This window comes from Pieris brassicae, chromosome 5 (genome assembly GCF_905147105.1).
Source record: "Pieris brassicae chromosome 5, ilPieBrab1.1, whole genome shotgun sequence".
Lineage (NCBI taxonomy): Eukaryota > Metazoa > Arthropoda > Insecta > Lepidoptera > Pieridae > Pieris > Pieris brassicae.
The window spans coordinates 18,954,338-18,973,329 of NC_059669.1; the positions used below are offsets into that span (position 1 = coordinate 18,954,338).

Consider the following 18,992-nt stretch of genomic DNA (forward strand, 5'->3'; position numbering starts at 1 on the left):
ATAAAGAACTCGTTAAATAAGATATACTTAGAGATCTTTTCCATCATTCTTTATTACTAGTAATCACGACGTAAGTTAAACGGGAATCGCTCACAATTCCTCGTATAAAAACTTACGAGTATCTGTATTAATATCAGAATCATAGTCAATAAATTTCCAACAGTTAAACATAGAAAAAGAAAAGCGCGCGCAAATAAATTTTCTAAAACGGTTCTCATAGTTTTTTCCGTTGTTTTCACAAAAAGGTTTCCCACAGTACTGGTTGGCAAGTGGTAGGTTTATCATATCGACATATTTCCAACCAGCCAGCGTCACTACAACCTTTCACCGGCCAAGGAAAAACCTACACTGCCTTAATGGTCCCTTAGACATTATTTACAGAAAAACCAACGCCACTAAAACGGCGACTTCGCTTTAAAAATAATAAAAAACTGATATTCCACTTCAAAATACTCTTGCTGTTTATATTAAGACATTCTTGCATACTTCAACCAATAGTATATGTAGAAATATTATCATTTATTACATATAAGTCGCGCACATTGAAAGTTGGTACGAGTGATCGACACTGGCATGAAATTCATAGACTCGAGGTTAATTCACACAGAGCACTATAATCAGTAGCAGTAAGTAGGTAGCATATAATATAGTCACTAAGTGTCATTAAAAATAATATTTATTTTAGAGATACATATTATGCAGTCGTTATATGTTCCTATGTTACCCGAATGAGACTCTTCTTCTGTATTCCAGTTGCGCCCTCTTCGTGGCCACAGATGCGGTAGCGGACTCTCCAATGGGTATTTTCTCACGCTGCCTCGCCTTGCAATAAGCTTTTCTTCACTAATCTTATAACAACTTGTTCAGGGCGTGACCAGCCTATAGGAAGAGGAACTAATAGGCATATCCAAATTTTATATGTATATATTTTTGGAAAAATATATATTATCAATATCAGGGTAGCTTACATTTGCTCCAAAAAGGAATCTGTTATTGCTTACACTAGGTAAGTGGTGCGTGTCAAAAAAATTACGATAAACTTTATCAATACTACTTTAAATTTAAATATGATACATAGTCCTAAGTTATAATCAGAAAAAATTACCCACAGTCTAATTAGATGTCTTACAGGAATTTTCTTGTTCGAAAATATATATTTTTAAATGAACCAACGACAAAAAATAAGTTAGTCAAAAACAAAATGTATGTCATTTAAATTAAATTAATTCCATTAAGATTTACACATAAATGTGCATTAATAAAACAAGAATTTCGTCGAATACTTTTTACACGACTGTATTCGGAACGTAACGTCATTTCGGATGCGCGGGAAAAACTATAAAATGGCGGCGGGCGATGCAAATGGCACTGAAAAAGCGCTAGCGCGGTAAAAAGTTAAAGGAACTCATAGTATTTCATCGTTATCGACCAAGGTAAGGCTTCACATACACTAAGGTTCCGTAAAGCTAGGTCTATCCTATAAAAGCCAACAAAAGTATTTAACAGGCTTAAGAGAAACACACCACGCAAATTGATGCACGAAGACATTTGATACGTTAGTCTTTTATTCTTTGAACATCTAATTAATAACATGGACATAACAAACGTAGTATAATCTCGAGAGAAAAGAAATTGTAATATGGGTGGGTATGTTTGCTAGAGCTGGCCTTAAAAAAAAAGTACTATTATGAATATGAGATTTAAATAATTTTCAGTTTATTCGTGTCATTTAAAACTACACTTAATTAATAATTATTTGATATCAGGGAATTTCGAAGTAAAATATATTAAGCTGATACTAAACCTTATGGTTTTTGCTCTAAATTCCCTTAGCGGCACGTCTAGTTTTTGCCGCGAGATGTAGTCTGGGAAGCGCGACGCAGCGGCCACAAAAACTTTCCGCCATATCGCCGGCTAACAGATGCAAAAACGTCGTACAGATAAAATTAATGCGGCGACTCTTTAATTTTTAAGAAAGCGCGGGAAATGGTGTAATGAGTGTTGCCAGCAAGACTTCTTTCTTACTGAGCATATTTATCCTGTTTTTATAATTATAAGTCTTTTCAATCTACTGATTTGAATGTTTGTTTGAAAATAATTAGGTCCCAGACACAAATCTCGGGCGGAGCCAATGAAAAACGCTAATGTAATATTTGTAAAATAGTTCGTGCGTTACCCAGTCAGTCACTTTTTAAGAATAAAATATCTGCTTAGGTACTTTGAACGTACCAAGAGTAGTGGTCCATAAAGTGCACTATAGTATCTCCTCATTAGATAGCTTCGCCAAATCCACCAGGAAAACGTGAAATTTACAACTATAATATTATGGTTTATCTGTGGAAAAAAAAATAGACCGTACGCGAAGAAGTGAATCTTTTTGAAGAAAGCTAATAAAATATTCTAATTCCGTCCTAATATTTTGTTTTACAAGTGTTTATAAGTAACAATTATACATCATACAACAGTATGATGTAATAAATAAAGATCGAGATAACATTTTATTTTAAAAATTATATTTTTTGCTTTTGGTTATGCTCATAATTATAAATAGTCAGAAAAACAACATTTAAAATAGTGACCTATAACTGTGTACACCGCCATCTACATTGGCAACTTCGTCTTAATTACAAATGTGAATAACCGAATGCTTCATTACTTCATTACTCAACTAGATGTCACTAAATAATTTAGACTGTACAGTAAAATATTTATTGTGCATGTTAAATCATGTATAAAGCTGTGAATTAATTGGAGGTATTAAAATTACACTATATCTTAAATGTTGTAGTTTAAAACATTAATCGTAAATAATATATTAAGATTTTTTTAATGGCAACAAACAGCGACGCATTTGAACGACAGTTGTCAAATTTGAATTGTAACGAAAACTTTTCTAACGACTCCCAGTGAATGATCTTTTACTAATGGATAGTATTGTATATTAATTTGTGTTTTAAACCTTTGTTTCGTGGTGTATAAGACAGATAATATACGGATTATTATAAAGTGTATTAAGTTTAATGAAACAATGGCGGAAAAGGGAAGCAGGAAAGATAAAAATCAAAATATTCAAGTGTTCGTCAGATTAAGGTATTTCTTGAGATGCATCGATTTATATCTTGGAATTCATAAAAAAATGTACTTTAAAAAGAAGTCACCCAATTCATTAATACTTTACTAAAGCTTATCTGAACCTATATTATTCATTCAATTTTAATGGAATTAAAAGCAGCGTTAAGCTCTATTCTCTCGCTCATGTCCTGCTCGATTTAATAAAAAACAATCCTTAAATTGAATAATCTCAATATTGATAAATAACAAATTTGTTAATATTAAAGAATGTATGCATATAACGAGACAACGTGTAATTAAGGCAGCATTGTGCAGGATTTAAAGGTTCTATAAACAATTTTAGAACCTTCCTAAATCCTTTAAGGTTAATTGCCCTTAAGTTTTCTTAGCTAGTAGTAACGATGTATTAAATTAAAAAAAATTTTAGACCTCTTAATCAGCGAGAGAAGGATATCAGATCAATAGGCGTTGTGGAAGTGGTGCATGGTCGTGAGGTGGTGGTCCGACAGTCTAATCAAAATTCTCACACAAAGAAGTTCACTTTTGATCGTGCATTTCCACCACAGACTAAGCAGGTATTATATTTCTTCCTTGTTTTAATATAAGGTTGGATTATGTTATTTGAATATGTTTCCATGACTTCTATAATAAAACCATTGTTATAATATTATCTCTGTGCTTTGCACATTAGGATTAATTTTGGATAATTGTTTGACTCCAAAAATGTTTCATAAGAACTTTGTTATTATAATAGCTGTTAATTACTATATATTATATCCCTTTCTTGCATTAAAACTTAATACTTTGTGTATTAAATAATTTTTAAAAATATAACTAGGTGGAGGTTTATCAAGAGGTTGTAAGCCCTTTGATTGAAGAGGTTTTAGCTGGATATAATTGCACAGTATTTGCATATGGACAGACTGGAACAGGCAAGACCCACACTATGGTGGGGGAACCTGCATCTTGTGAAACTTCTTGGCAAACTGTAAGTATCAGATTTTATTGCTTAACTCCAAAAGTAACTTAATTATTTGGTATTATTTGATTGTAACTCAAAGTAAACTAAACTCAACAATAGAATTTAAATTTGGAAAATTATTTCACATTGAGACAGTTACATTATAGTAAGTATGATTATTTGACAATATTTTTAGAGGTTTCATTGGAAACAGTGCTTCTAGTTTTTCAGCATTTATATAAAGCTTTGAATTGAATTATGATTACACTATACCAACCATAGTAGTTACATGAGAAAATACTGAAGTGTGATTGATCCCAGATATAAATTATTAGCTATTTCCTGTGACATTGTAACTTGATGACTGGAAAAATGTTGTATAAAGAAAACAGGTATGAATATCTATGTGTTGTTCCTGTTCAAGGACCCAGAGGCTGGCATTATTCCCCGAGCCCTAAGCCAGTTATTTGATGAGCTCCGCCTTACTAATACAGAGTATACTGTTAGAGTTTCTTATTTAGAGCTTTATAATGAAGAACTCTTTGATCTGCTTTCTACCTCAGAAGACAATTCCAAGCTGAGGATCTATGAGGATGTCACTCGAAAGGGATCGAATATTGTAAATGGGTTGGAGGAGATTACTGTAAGTTTTTTATAAAATTATTTAAACACTGACCATTAGTCATTGTCATTCTGTTAAGATAATAAACTGTTATTGACTTATTCTTGTATGACTACAAGAGAGAAACCACAATTAGTGCAACCATTATATAATCTTATTGTGTAAATAGTCTGTAATATATATCCATTTGTTTATGGTTAACACAGAGTGTCCAACCTAGTTTCTGGCTACAATAATTAGAAAATACATTGTATCAGTAAGAGCATGAAAAGGTCATATCTATTTTGCCAAAAAAATATCTACAATACCGACTGAGAATGTATGCAAATGCCATTAAGAAGTACATGTTTATATGTAGATCTTTATCAATATTATATATTTTAGGTATATAACAAAAATGAAGTATATAAAATTATGGCTCAAGGACAGGAAAGGAAGAGAGTTGCTTCCACTTTAATGAATGCTCAATCTAGGTAAGATATTTTTTGATTAAAAATAAAATTTAAATATTGTTTCATTATTTCAACTAAAATTTAATATTGCAGCAACCAATGTAAAGTGAATACAAACACTTTGTGAGTACATAATTTACCTGATAAAATGTAATGTAGAATCAGGTTACTGCAATATTTATTTTGTATAAAACAAGTTGTATGTATTCTTGCAAGATAGAATATTAGTTTAGATTCTGTATATTGATTAATATTTTTAATTTAATATTTTAAGCTATCTTAGATGCTATACAGTAATAGTTGGTGGTAGGATTTAGAATAAATATATTCAATAATAAATTCAATTCTATCCACATATTTTAATTAATACATTGCAATTAATCTAAAAAATATAATGTAATTGTTTGAATCACATCAATAAGTGACACAAAACATATTTCAGAACTACAATTATTTATTGTATCATCTAAAATAGTTTGAACTTTCTGATACAATATATTTTAAAAAGAATTATCATCTTCATGATTTTAATCAATTTTTATTCACAGCCGCTCCCACACAGTATTTACAATTGTAGTGCACATGAAAGAGAATAGTCCAGAAGGTGAAGAATTAGTGAAAATTGGGAAACTTAATCTTGTTGACTTAGCTGGTTCGGAGAATATTAGTAAGGCTGGCTCGGACAATCCGGCAAAACGCGAGCGGGCTCGAGAGTGTGTTAATATAAACCAGTCTTTATTGACCCTAGGCCGTGTGATCACTGCCTTGGTAGAGAGACATCCACATATACCATACAGGTAATATATAATATACTTAGCAATGCTTGTTCATGTGCCAATCAGGATGCCACTGTAAGTTACAAAAAAATCTATTAAATCTTTACCAAGGATAAACTTGTTTTTTTTTTAAAGAAAAATATTGCTTTGCTATATCAAAATATGGAAGATGTTCATAATAATTGTTTTTAATATTTTTTTTTGTTTAAATTTAATAAATCTTGTTTTGAAATACCTAGTTCTGATAGATTTGCTAATGCACACAAATTATCTTATAGAGAATCAAAACTGACGCGTATTCTCCAAGAATCCCTTGGTGGTCGGACCAAAACATCAATCATTGCTACAATATCGCCCGGACATAAGGACCTAGAAGAAACTATGAGTACTTTGGAATATGCCAACCGCGCTAAAAACATACAGAACAAGCCAGAAATAAACCAGAAGATGACTAAAAAGGCAATACTTAAAGAGTATTCAGAGGAGATTGATAGATTGAAACGGGACTTGCAGGCTGCAAGGGATAAGAATGGTAAGTTTTCGTTACTTTTCCATATTTTTTTGATATGACACAGTATTAGGCTTTTCAGTGGCTTACAAAAATATAAAGTATGCTGAGTTTTATATTATTGTAAGCAAAACTAAGTTAAACTAAGTTTTGTTAGAAAAATTCTAGAAAAGCCCATTTAGATGAAGAGAGTTTCTCGTCTTGAAGGTTCGATTATCGATTTCGAATTTTTTTAATTGTCTTGTCTAAACAATTCGATGTTTTGCGCCAGTACTTGTGGTGTTTTGTAGTACGAAATTCTGAGGATTTTCATAAAAATGTGTCCAAAGAATTGTACCAAGGCCATTTATGCACGTAAATATTTTCAACCTCAATTCCAGTCCACAATTCTCTCGTAAATGCATTAAGAGCTGCAATTCTCGCATTACGGTTTTTATAATTTTCTTTTTCCATGTTGCACAAACTCTCGTAACTTCTATAAAGTTTAATGAACTTAATATTATCGGCAGCGCAAATTAAAAAAAAAATGTCATTTTTGAGAACAATATATAGGTGCGCTAGTTATCACTAAACTCGAATGAAAGATCTCCCACACAAAACAGTTCAAACCGATTTGTAAGATACTCGTATGAACATAAAAAATGTCATAGATCGTGTCTATCGTGACTAGTCGAGATTCTCGTAAGTAAGAATATTCTTACTAAAACGTCGATGTGTAAACAGACGCAGGAAATTATCGCCTAGAGAAAATCACTGGGGATTCCCGTTTGACATAATCGTAGATGAGAATTTAGTTCTTACCTGTACGTAAATTATGATACGGCAATGATATGGCTATTATTGATTATTGCTGTTGTTAGTCGCGTACGATTTCTCGCACCAAAACGGAAACTCTCCATCTAAATGGGCCTTTAGACAATTTTTATTTTCAACATTGGTGCCTCAAGACCCACACCTCACAGTAGATATTCAATTATGTACTTAAAACTAAAGATTTAAATAATATATAAATTTAACTATACAATACTAAATATATTTTAAACAATCCGGGGAAAAAACGAACTAATAATCGACATTATTTTCAGGTGTTTACCTTGCAAACGAGACCTATGCGGAATTGACATTCAAACAAGAAGAACAACGGAAGGAAATCCAGGAACTGATCCTGAAGAAGAGAGCAATCGAAGAAGAGAGAGAGAGAGCTGAAAAGATGTTTAATGATCTAAATGGACAACTCTTTGCAGAGAGACAACAAAAAGAAGCAACTTTCAATCAACTTTGTGAGACACAGAATAAGCTTGATGATACAAATAATGTAAGGTTTATAGCCTAAACTTCTTTTGAATTATTTTTTGAAATTTGAAAAAAATAAGTGTTATTTACCATTAACGGTACTAGATATATTATACAAATCAGTGCAGTTATTGTAAATATAAAAACTGTAAAAGTTATAAAAAATCATATCAAAGTCCTGTTGCTAAAGTATGGTTGAACTTCAATGGGAAAGGAAAGAGTTCCTTACATAAGATAAGATTAAATTTGAGATAAAATGTAAAATATGTAATTTGTTTCAATATTTTTTATTAATTCTTTTATTGCCTTTCATTTCAGATGCTCGAGAAAACTCGACAGCATTTCGAGGAGCAGCGCCACCTTGTAGAGAAGCAACAAGATACTGAGCGTAATTTAAGTGCGCAAGCGCAGGAACTGTTGCAAGTTGCCGACGTTGCTACCAATGATGCTAATTGCCTTCATGATAGTGTTGATAAACGGAGGTAAGCCTTTTCTTACTATTAACTATCCTACCAATAAAACGAATTTAATGTTGAAAGGCGTTTAAAAACTGTCAAAATTTAACAATTGGAAAACAATATGTCGGATGATGTCTGTCAACCGACTATAATTAGATGTAATAAGGTCTAGATCATGGGTATGAAATTGAACACTTCATTAATTACTTGATTCACTATAATTCACTTCTCTAATTTTACATAAATTGAATCACTTCAAAGTCAGACGAAGAATGCCCGTGCCACAGCTTGTTTTGTATTCCTACTCCGACTTGACCATTCCACATCTAGCAGGTATTCGATCTAAATTCGACATTGATTAATTTAATACAAAATATATAGAATTAAATAAATATAAGCAGCTAACAGATGGGAAGTATTAAGATTACGGTTTAATGGTCAACGGCAATTGTGATAAAACAACCACATGTAACTTGTATGAAAGTAGCGTTTATAATATGATCAATGACCTGGCTTTATTACTATTATTTACGCAAATACAAAACTTAAGTAAGCATATAGTTAGATATCATGTGTGCTTGTGCTATGGACACATGTTTCCCTGTCCGCTTGAAATATCATGTTCAAGCGGTTAGGATATTAAAAAGTATGAAAGTAGCGACTGTAGCGCCATCTGCCGAGCTGATTTGTGAATCTAAACCATTCAGGGTGCCACCCAAACGCATACAAAAAAGTTCATTCAAATGGGTCCAGCGACACACACACACACACATGTACATTAGAATTATATATATAAAGATTAAATGCATAACAAAGTTTTACTCATAGTCAAAATCGTAAAATAGGTTAAGCATCGCATTAGCGTTGTTGGAATGATAAACCTGAAAGTTTTACCCCAATTCTTGTCTACGCCGAAGTAAAAATATTTTATTTATTATTCTAGATATGTGGAGACAACAAACCTAGAGGTTACCCGAACCTACCGCGAGATGTCAGCACAACATTTGAGCAATATTGCTTGTCGCACGCAGCAACATCAGTCGGATATCAACTCAGCACTTTTGGAAATACACAATGTTGCAAGTAAGTATATAAAATGTTCTACAACTAATATTATAAAAAGAAAGGATTTGTATGTTTGTAACGAACAAACTCAAAACGAAACGACCAATTTAAAATATTTAATATAATTTTCCAAAATATTAAAAAGTATAAGTTTGTTTGATGCAAAGGTCTCTTAATGTATTTGCAATAAGGGGTGATTTAATTTTATATTTATTTTCAAATTCTGATCTACGAATTTAAAAACAATATATATTTACTGTTTATGTGAATTAAAATTACAATTGGCTTCTAGGGAAATAATATGCAGCAGATATTATATTATCATATTTTCTAGTTAGCCATTTGTGCCGTAATATCTTGAATTCGTATTTATAGTAACCGTATACTAATTTATAATATCGTATACTTTGTGTTTATTTTGTTAATAAGCAATTAAATATTTAATAAAATTACTAATCTATACTAATATGATATAGAGGAAACATTTGTGTTTTTGTATGTATGAATGTTTGTAATGTTTTCACACATGTTTTAAAACTACTGAATCGATTTCGAAAATTATTTCACCATTAGAAAGATGCATCTTCACTGACTGACATAGGCAATATTACATTTAAAAAAATAGGGATTCTTAACAAAAATGCAAATAAGATAACCCAAGGCGTAAAACAAATATCCATAAAAACATGTAATCGCGTGCGCTGTAGAAACTATTGATGGTAGAACAAAAAAATGTTTAACAGTATTATAGAATGTATATCTAATAATAATAAAATAGTATTATCTACAAAAATTATGTTTTACCCATGGGTCCCTATTCCGAGTCGGAAGTCCAAAACATGATATTATTTTGCTGATACAAAACAAAACTACAAATTTTGTATATAAAGAAGTTCTAAGACACTGAAGTTCTATAAATCTCTTCTTTAATATTATAGAAGAAAGTTTTGCATTTTGAATTTTAGTTTTTTATTTATAACAATCAAGCTAAAAAATCTGGATTATCTTTCATTAATTACTTGAACAGAATAATTTTACAATACATGTAGAGTATTTTTGAATTTACTAAGGTAGGACCTTCTACGTTAATGATGTTACGTAATTAAAAATGTATTAGATCTTATATATACAGATTTTACTTTACAACGAATATTCATTCGTTTTATTTATATATTCGTTATATTTTACGTTATAAGATTATGAATGTAAGTGTGTATCTCATAATCTGAAAGGAAGAAATCAAAAACTGAAAACTGTATAGTTATTTTTAATAATAAAAAAAATATATAATAATATATCTTTAGTCCGACTTACAGACTTTCCACTACCACGTGATCGTTATCTAGTTAGTAATACTGTTCCAACCAAACGAAAGTCAACCAATCCAAAGGTCTAAGACCCAAAAATACATCCCATAAAAATAAAATAAGTAGGCGTTTATCATTGAAGATACTTATCTACTTTTTTTTTTCAGGCACATACACCAATAACAATTGTCAAACATTGACGGAAAATCAAAAACAAATTGAGCAATTAATCAAGGCTGAAAACGATACTACTGACAAGGTAATTAATTGCAACTCAACTCCTAAGTGTGCTTAATAAAAGTTTATTAAAAGCTCTTTCATATAGTGTAAAATAACATTTTTTTTAAAATATTTTTTTATTATAACATTACAGCTTAATTCCCTGGCCATCGAGCTCTTCGCCAGTTTAAGCGATATGACGACTACAGGCAAAGAACGCATCACATCATCGCTGACGTCACAGTGTGAAAGCGTACATACAACGTTTTCAGAGTTCTCTCGCTGTTTGTCTGTATGTCTTCAACGGGCTACAGATATGGATATGTGCGCAGATCTCGAAACGTTTCTGCAGTATTGGGTGATTATTTTCATTTTTTGCTTATTCTGTTTTATCAGTTTTACAGTAATATTCAGATCGAGTCATATTTCTGAATTAATATAGTAAAATGATTTGTTATTACTTAATAGATCATGTCTCTAGGCAAGATAACAATACAGCGGAATTTGTATATTTAAATATCCCTCAAATTGTACTAGCTAAAGTATGATGAGAGCCGTATCGCTAGAAACGATGGCAAGCGGCCGGATGGGATATCGTTGGTCCCTTGAAAGATGGGATGGGCATTGTTATAGGGTGTTTTTCCCTTCTCACCTCCCTCGGATAAGCAAAGTAGAGTAGGCGGAAAATAATAAATGGCTCAAATATCTTCTCGTCTTTCTTCCAACTACGATTTTGTGCCCCTTTGTTCACCCTCGAAAAATCACAAAATTATATTTGCTTACACTTATACCTCGATACGTAGAAGCAATATAAATCCTATATTCAGTCTTGGTATTTAAATTTTTGTTATAAAACATCTATTTAAAGTATTCAAAATGTCGCAGTTTCTCGCTTACCATAATTGCTGAAACTAGGAACGTCGTGTTACGTACATACATTACATTACATACATAATAATATACTATATGTTTATATGCCTTAAGAAGTTTTAGGTAAATTTGTAATTCTAGTAAAACAAACACAATATTATAAAAAGCTTATATTACTATTAAAAAATATATTTTACAGCACGGCGATACGACCAATCGTATGTCATCTCTAAACGCAAGCGCAGGTCGCTGGGCACAGAACTGCCGCGACGCGACGGACCGACACGCTACTGTCGCCCAACAAATGGCTGACATTTTGCGACAGAGGCACAACGTGCTCGCTCAGAGAGTGCACGACAAACTTGCTGTAAGATTATTTCATGGTGTAACGTCTTTATTAGATTTAAAAAAAAATATTTCTCATAAATTCTGTAAGTGGACTGCTTACTTAACTTGCATAACTTGTTATTGTATTGTGAATTTGCGGACGAATCTCGGTGAAGAATTTGTTTCGTATGGGTTGTAGCCGAACGTGGTAAATCTCTAAAAATAATAAATATCATATGACTGTTACTGACCCAATGCGCTGATTCTGTAATTTATAAAAAAAAGTATGGTAAAATAACTTTGCTAAGGTCAAAACGAATATCTATGGTTTTTCTAGTGGTATTTTTAATACACCATTTTTATTGGTGTCTGTCTAAAATTTGTATATAATATAACATATATGTATAGTTACCAAATTTGGAAACGGTAACAACACTCAGCCTCTAATTTTAAATAATACTTATCAGGGTATAGTTCAATTATATTTTTTTTTCTCTGCCTAAAATTTATGGCCATTCCTAATGAATGTTAAATATCTTTAGCAAATAAAAGAAGATAAAGATGAAACAGAAAGACGGATAGCGAAACAGCTGTCTAACATAGAAAAAGAAAAGAGAGATCTTGAAGCTCAACTTGCCGCTTGGGCGGAGAAAGAAAGAAGAGAGTTAGAACAACGTATAGAAAACTATGTGACGATACAGAGGAAGGTCCTCGAACAGAGACACGCGGAGAGGATGACTGAAATCGATGAGGAACAGAAGTGGTAAGTAATTACTAACATTTGACAAAAGTAATAGTTTTGATTGTATATAATATAGATCTCATCGTAAATACATTAATATAAAAATATAATAAAATAATTATGTTTTTTTATATTTAAAAATCTTTTGTTATTTTACTATTGTTTATAGGTTTGCAAATAAGGTCGACAGCTATGTACAATGGCTAAACGATACTAAGGCCGAAAATGAGAAAGAGATGGAGCTGGTTCTTAACTCAATACAGGAAAGTGAGAAGGAGATAGAAAATCACCGAGATAACGTGGAGCTAATGTATACTGAATGTGGGAGAGGTATAATGATTTTTATACAGTTTTGTACTAGTATTATATTTTGTTGACCTTTGTATTTGAGAACGCGACCGTCGAAGTACGTTCGAATCCTGGCTGTCCAATAGATTCTATTACAAGTGCTCGTATGGTAGAAAACAATGCGTCATATATTCAACATTTGACGAGTGTCTCAGGTATAGGAGGCTGATCAATTACTGGCCCAAAGTATCATACATTTCATTGTATGTAATCTAAATCAAATTGATATCAGAAAAAAATTGTTGGTATTTTTACTAAAACACTTTTTCATATAGAGTTAATATTTTCAGGTAATGAGTCTGTGGTGACGGCTTGCAATGATTTGAACGTGACCGTCCTAAAACTGGTGGAACAACTTAAGGACAACTTTGTCAGCTCTATAGGGGACATGCAGGCTTATGTCAATGTAAGTTCAGAAACTTTTATATTACTTGTTGACCTGGATACAACAAGCCTTTTGGCTGTAGTCTTTATTATAACAAATTATAAAAATTAAAATGTCTGTATTATGAACTACTTATTTATACTTTTCCGCTGTTCCGCCGTCTACACCGCTGCTACGCCGACATCCTGGTATGCACAGAGAGTTGAAAGTTGTCAGCAAAAATATTTCTCCTATACTATCTGTATCTCTAAAATTATCGCTAGAGACCCATATCTATGTATGACACTGGGGTTAAACGTATATGCTTTGTATGGTGTTGAAAAGTTGAGTAATCCAGGTCGACCTTGTGTAGCCATGTGGGCAGACACTTTAAGGACCAAAGCAGATCTTAATCTTCATAATCTTTGGAAAGTAATAATTACAGACTCATCAATACTTTTAGATATTATTATTAAAACAATCAATTTAATACATTTTCAGGAGGAAACGACAAAGGCATTGCGAATTAGCGACGATAAAACGACGGAAGCGACGTTACATTTGACGAATGTATTAGATGCGCATACGCAGTGTTGTCAACAGTCTGTCAACGCACTTACACAAGAGATGCAAGTAAGTTTAAAACTCATTACAAAGTTTGAATTGATAATATTATTTTTTTAATGATATATTACTGTTTTCGTAATACTATATATTATATAAAATAATTCTTGTTTTACAGTTACATAAAATGTAAAACATTTTTATAATTAAGATTTATCTACTGTCGGGGCTTAGTGGTTAACATACTCGTACATGGCATCTTACCCGGAGTCCCAGATGACTACTAATAATCTACATGCCTTCACTTGCCATATTTAATAGAAATAGTTATGTATATCACATTTGCGATTTTCAGAACCTGACAACAAACACAACAACAACACTTTCAAAACTAGCGGCCAACAACAACAACATGTTGTCAACAACACAGCAACAACAGAACCGTCAAGACGAATCGCTTATGACGATACAACAGACAACACAACATTATACAGAATGTGTCACTCAACACGTGTCGGGACTTCAACAACTCGAAAATAGATGTCTGCAGGAACAATATGCTGTTTATTCACCAACTGGTTAGTTAAAAGAAATTGTAAATTTAAGCTTAATCACGGTCACATGCGATTTAACTGCTTCAATTTGCGGTTAGTATGTCCCATTGGAGTAACAGTGTTGCCAGAATAATAAAGTTGTTACTTTTTATTCTGGCACCATTTTGTCACAATAGTGGCAATGGTTCCTTTTTAAACCAAAATCTTTGTTCGAAAAGAGTTTGTTACCAGTCTCTTCTCGCCATATAGTAAATTTTAATTTAAACGTGTATTGTCTGCACCTCAGGCAAAGAAGGCTGATCACCTACTTGCCTATTAGATCAACAAATGATCATGAAACAGATACAGAAATCTGAGTCCCAGACCTAAAAAGGTTGTAGCACCATTGATTTATTGTTATCTTATTTAAATATAGTTTTAGTTACCTAAATGGATTAATGATTTCGGATTTTGGAAAAAAATACTTTAAGACCTCAAACGGAGTGAAGGTCTTCAAATTCACTTATCTCTTATTTTCCCATCTTCCTCTCCTTTTTCTGCCCACTGGGTCGTTTTAATTAAGGACCTTTATGACCCAATTGCCATCACAATCGAGGGTAATTTTTTTGACTGTGTTCCATCGTCTGTTATTTTTATAAGAATTTTAATTCATTAAATATTCCAGGCAACACCCCGGCCCGTAAAGAGTACAGGTACCCACGTGCCTTAGCAGCGACTTCGCCCCACGAGAGAATCATTGCAAGGTACCGCGCTGACAGACTTGAGGTCTTAGATGACACAGATACCGTTACACTGGTAAGTTATATTCGTTAAAACGGTAATTTATTATATTCTCTTTACCTAACTTTAAAATCTTAATCTAACTTTTTTTTTTTAGTTTTAATTTAAGCCATTTTTTCCTTATCTTTTAAGAGACGATAATAGTACATAGGTGTAGTTAAAATTTTAATTTACCCATTTTCCACTATTATTAAACATTAGGTTCTTACTTGCTTAAAAGTTTTACCTAATTTTTAATTATATATAATACATATTACAGTTTCTTTCATCGATAGTTGAGATTCACTCAGACAATTTTCTTACCTAAATAATACATACAAATAGTAGTTGAGTAATTGTAGGAAAGCTTGTAATTTTGATTGCCAAAGAAAATCTCTTTAATAACTGAAACACTGAAAGGTTCTTACGTATTAATTATTATGACTAATCCTTGCTTTATGTGTAATATTACAGACAGTTAGATTTAAGGTCAAATTCAGAGGCAACTAAAAATGCAATACGTTTTTGATATATGGTAGTCATACCATATAAATAAGGTATAAAAGATAATCCTTACAGCTGTAATTGTAAATAATGTAAAATAATTAATCTTAATGCCAATTCCTGATTTTTATTTTAACGTATTATGTAATTTGGTATTCCAGAGTGATTCAGAATCAACGGAATCCGAAGACTCGGCTGTGGCGATACAAGCGCCATCTCCACCTATGGTTCAGCCGCCTCCTATTGTTAAGTGCACGTCTGAGAGCGACATTTTTGCTAATCGGGTAAGATTTTAATACTAAATTCAACATTACTTTTTATAAAAGGTAAAATTTCAGTTGGACGAAATCACTTCTTCTTCTGTTTTTGCTGTTAATGCTGTGGTTTCTTTAGTTAAAGCGCTGCAATAAGACTTAATTTTCAATGAAAAAATATTTTATCTTAATTTTCTTAAATTTTATATTTCTTATTAGTTAGCAAGCATGATATTCTAATTAAAAAGAACATACGAATCTAAAGAATGAAAAAAAATTATCTACTTACTATTTATTAAATTATCAATTACTTAATCTAGTTTAAAATTTTACTCGAGTAAAACTGAATTTGCATTTGTCTACATACATACATACATTAAAAATATATAATTAATATTTTTTCCAGAAAACAACACAGGGAAAGGAAAACATGAACCGTTCGATGACTTTTAAGAAACCTTCGAAACTACCCTCACTGTCTGTAAAGAAAACCACACCGCTGATAGATAAAAACTAATTGTGTATCTTTATAATCGGTGCTATTATAAAACCGGCTGAATCGATTTCAGTAAAACTTTATAGAGATTGACAAATGGTTAGGCTAAAGGTTATAATTAATATTATGTAGACAAGGGAATACTTTTCAGAATTTTTCCAAATTGATCACTCGTATACAAAGAAATTGTATGGAAAATGATTCGTTTGAGCTGTCAAATTCCAGTATTGACGCTTTAGCTTTACATGACAAAACTTCTGTAATCTTCGTGTTAAGGAGTTTAAAAAATATATTCATTAAACTATATCTTAATCGTTCGAATTATTTTAATGTTTGTGTATCCATAGTTTAACCATTTTAAATTAAACTTACCAGAACCATGTTCCTTTTTTAAAACATTTCCAAGTCTTTCCTTAACTATTCAAAGTGGAAAAATCATGGAGACAATTGTAAAATTCATTAATTAAAATATTTTTGTATTGTATAGGGAGCATTCAAGTATTACGTAACGAATTTGGGGAGGTTCCCTTTTGCAAAACGTTACGATGCGGGGGGGGGGCAAAATCTCCAAAAATTGCGTGACGTAATACTCGTCCCGTTCCGTACCTATCATTATTGCGATGTGAACTTTTCGTAATAATTTTTTCATGCAAATATTTACACTCGAGTCGACTGTCATTCCTTTTATTTTTATTCGATTTTAACTAACACTTAAACACAATTCATAAAAATTATCGATTTTAAAAAGGAATATTATTCATTTATATTCTCCTATATTTAATAAACTTAGGGTCTGTTTCACAATGTACTGATAAGTTCTACATAAGTTATTTATTACTTATTGGTAGGATAAACACTATTGTTGCGTTTCACGGCTATCACATAGCGTTATTTGACTAATAAATTCCATAAAGTCCATCATAAGTTATGAGTCCGATGAAACGCGAAGAAACTTTTCTTTCTTAGAAACATTTATCTTCCAAATAATTTGTGTTGCATATTTATTTGGTACTTGATCCATACATTGTGAAACAGACCTTTAGACTTGGATTGCTGTTTGCTAGTGTTTTACGATTTTTACATCTTAGCAGGAACTATATGTCGCTTACGTCCTTTACTTTGTGGTTTGTGTTCTGCATATTGTGGGGTATTTCTTGTAAATGATATGATGAATTGAATATGATAAATTAAAATAATTATTTTTTTGATCCACCGAGGATAAATTGCTTTAGATAACTTTATGTAGACTTAGTTTAGGCAAAATGTTATTATCAAATAACGATATTTATCTTAGCATACCAATAAAATATGAAAACTTTAATTGGAGTTTTATTTGTCTTAAGAATCCAGGATGTGCTTTATTTAAATGGCTGAGGCAGTCTTACAAGTAAAAATAAAAAATCAATGGCGCTACAACCTTTTTTAGGTCTGGCCCTCAGATTTCTATATCTGTTTCATGATCATTTGTGTATCGAATAGGCAAGTAGGTGATCAGCCATTCGTGCCTGACACACGACGTCGTCTTTTTGGGTCTAAGGCAAGCCGGTTTCCTCACGATGTTTTCCTTCACCGTTCGAGCTAATGTTAAATGCGCACAAAGAGAAAATCCATTCGTGCACAGCCCGGGATCGAACCTATGATCTCAGAGATGAGAGTCGCACGCTGAAGCCACTAGGCCAACACTGCTCATAACTCTAACAAGTATTCCATGAAATAGTCACAGTGATATGTCTGCCCCATGGCCCAATGTATACAGGACGTGTGACGTTAGTGTTTTGATAACATAAATCGATAACATTTTCAAGAGTATTTTAATACAGTAAAGATGTTTGTTTGTTATGTTTTTCTGACTTATAGATTTATGTATTTTGTCGAATTTGCCAGCGTGACTGGAGATTAAGACAACAGATGAGCCTTCTGTTACTGTAATGTAATACTGACTAGGTTTTTGTTTTAATTTCCATAATATATGTGGTTCAGTTCACTCCACTAGTTTTTAAATTTACTTGATTTACTAGTAATAATTTTGACTCCATATATTTTAAGAAAACTTTCAGTTAGAATTTTGTAAAATGGTAAATATGGACTTACATTAAAAGTTATTTTAATTTAATTATATTTTTTATGTATACAAAAACCAGTTTTTTTATGTTTAGACTTTCTTACATCATTTTTCTAGGCTCTTCAATTTCAGCGCTAATCAAATAATAAAAGCGCATTTTATACCTCTGAGTACAACTTTTTGTCTGATTTCATTGCGGTCGTATTGTGTATTTACTAATATTTAAGTCACAATATAAAATAGTGTTATAAAAACAAAAATCAGTTGCAGCTTAAATTGTTATCTTAGAGTATAGTAGGTGAAAAGACTTTAATTGAATAATCTAATTAATTTTTTCATAGAATTAAACAAAATTAATCTATTACGTACCTCTAGCTATACGATATATCTGAGATATTTCTTAAATTCTAAAGCA

General features: G+C 31.8%; 1 protein-coding gene across 1 annotated transcript; it reads left to right on the forward strand.

Annotated features, from left to right (window-relative positions):
• The first annotated feature begins 2,889 nt into the window (after positions 1-2,889).
• Positions 2,890-17,795, forward strand: LOC123710016 (kinesin-like protein Klp61F). Its single transcript, XM_045661666.1, has 21 exons — positions 2,890-3,090; positions 3,500-3,647; positions 3,911-4,060; positions 4,458-4,676; positions 5,040-5,128; positions 5,656-5,904; positions 6,162-6,415; positions 7,477-7,706; positions 8,003-8,166; positions 9,086-9,225; positions 10,682-10,773; positions 10,888-11,091; positions 11,803-11,970; positions 12,473-12,693; positions 12,842-13,002; positions 13,311-13,426; positions 13,886-14,017; positions 14,304-14,526; positions 15,167-15,297; positions 15,927-16,049; positions 16,426-17,795. The coding sequence occupies exons 1-21, from the start codon at positions 3,029-3,031 to the stop codon at positions 16,534-16,536; spliced, it is 3,387 nt and encodes a 1,128-aa protein (XP_045517622.1). The 5' UTR covers positions 2,890-3,028; the 3' UTR covers positions 16,537-17,795.
• The last annotated feature ends 1,197 nt before the right edge of the window (positions 17,796-18,992 follow it).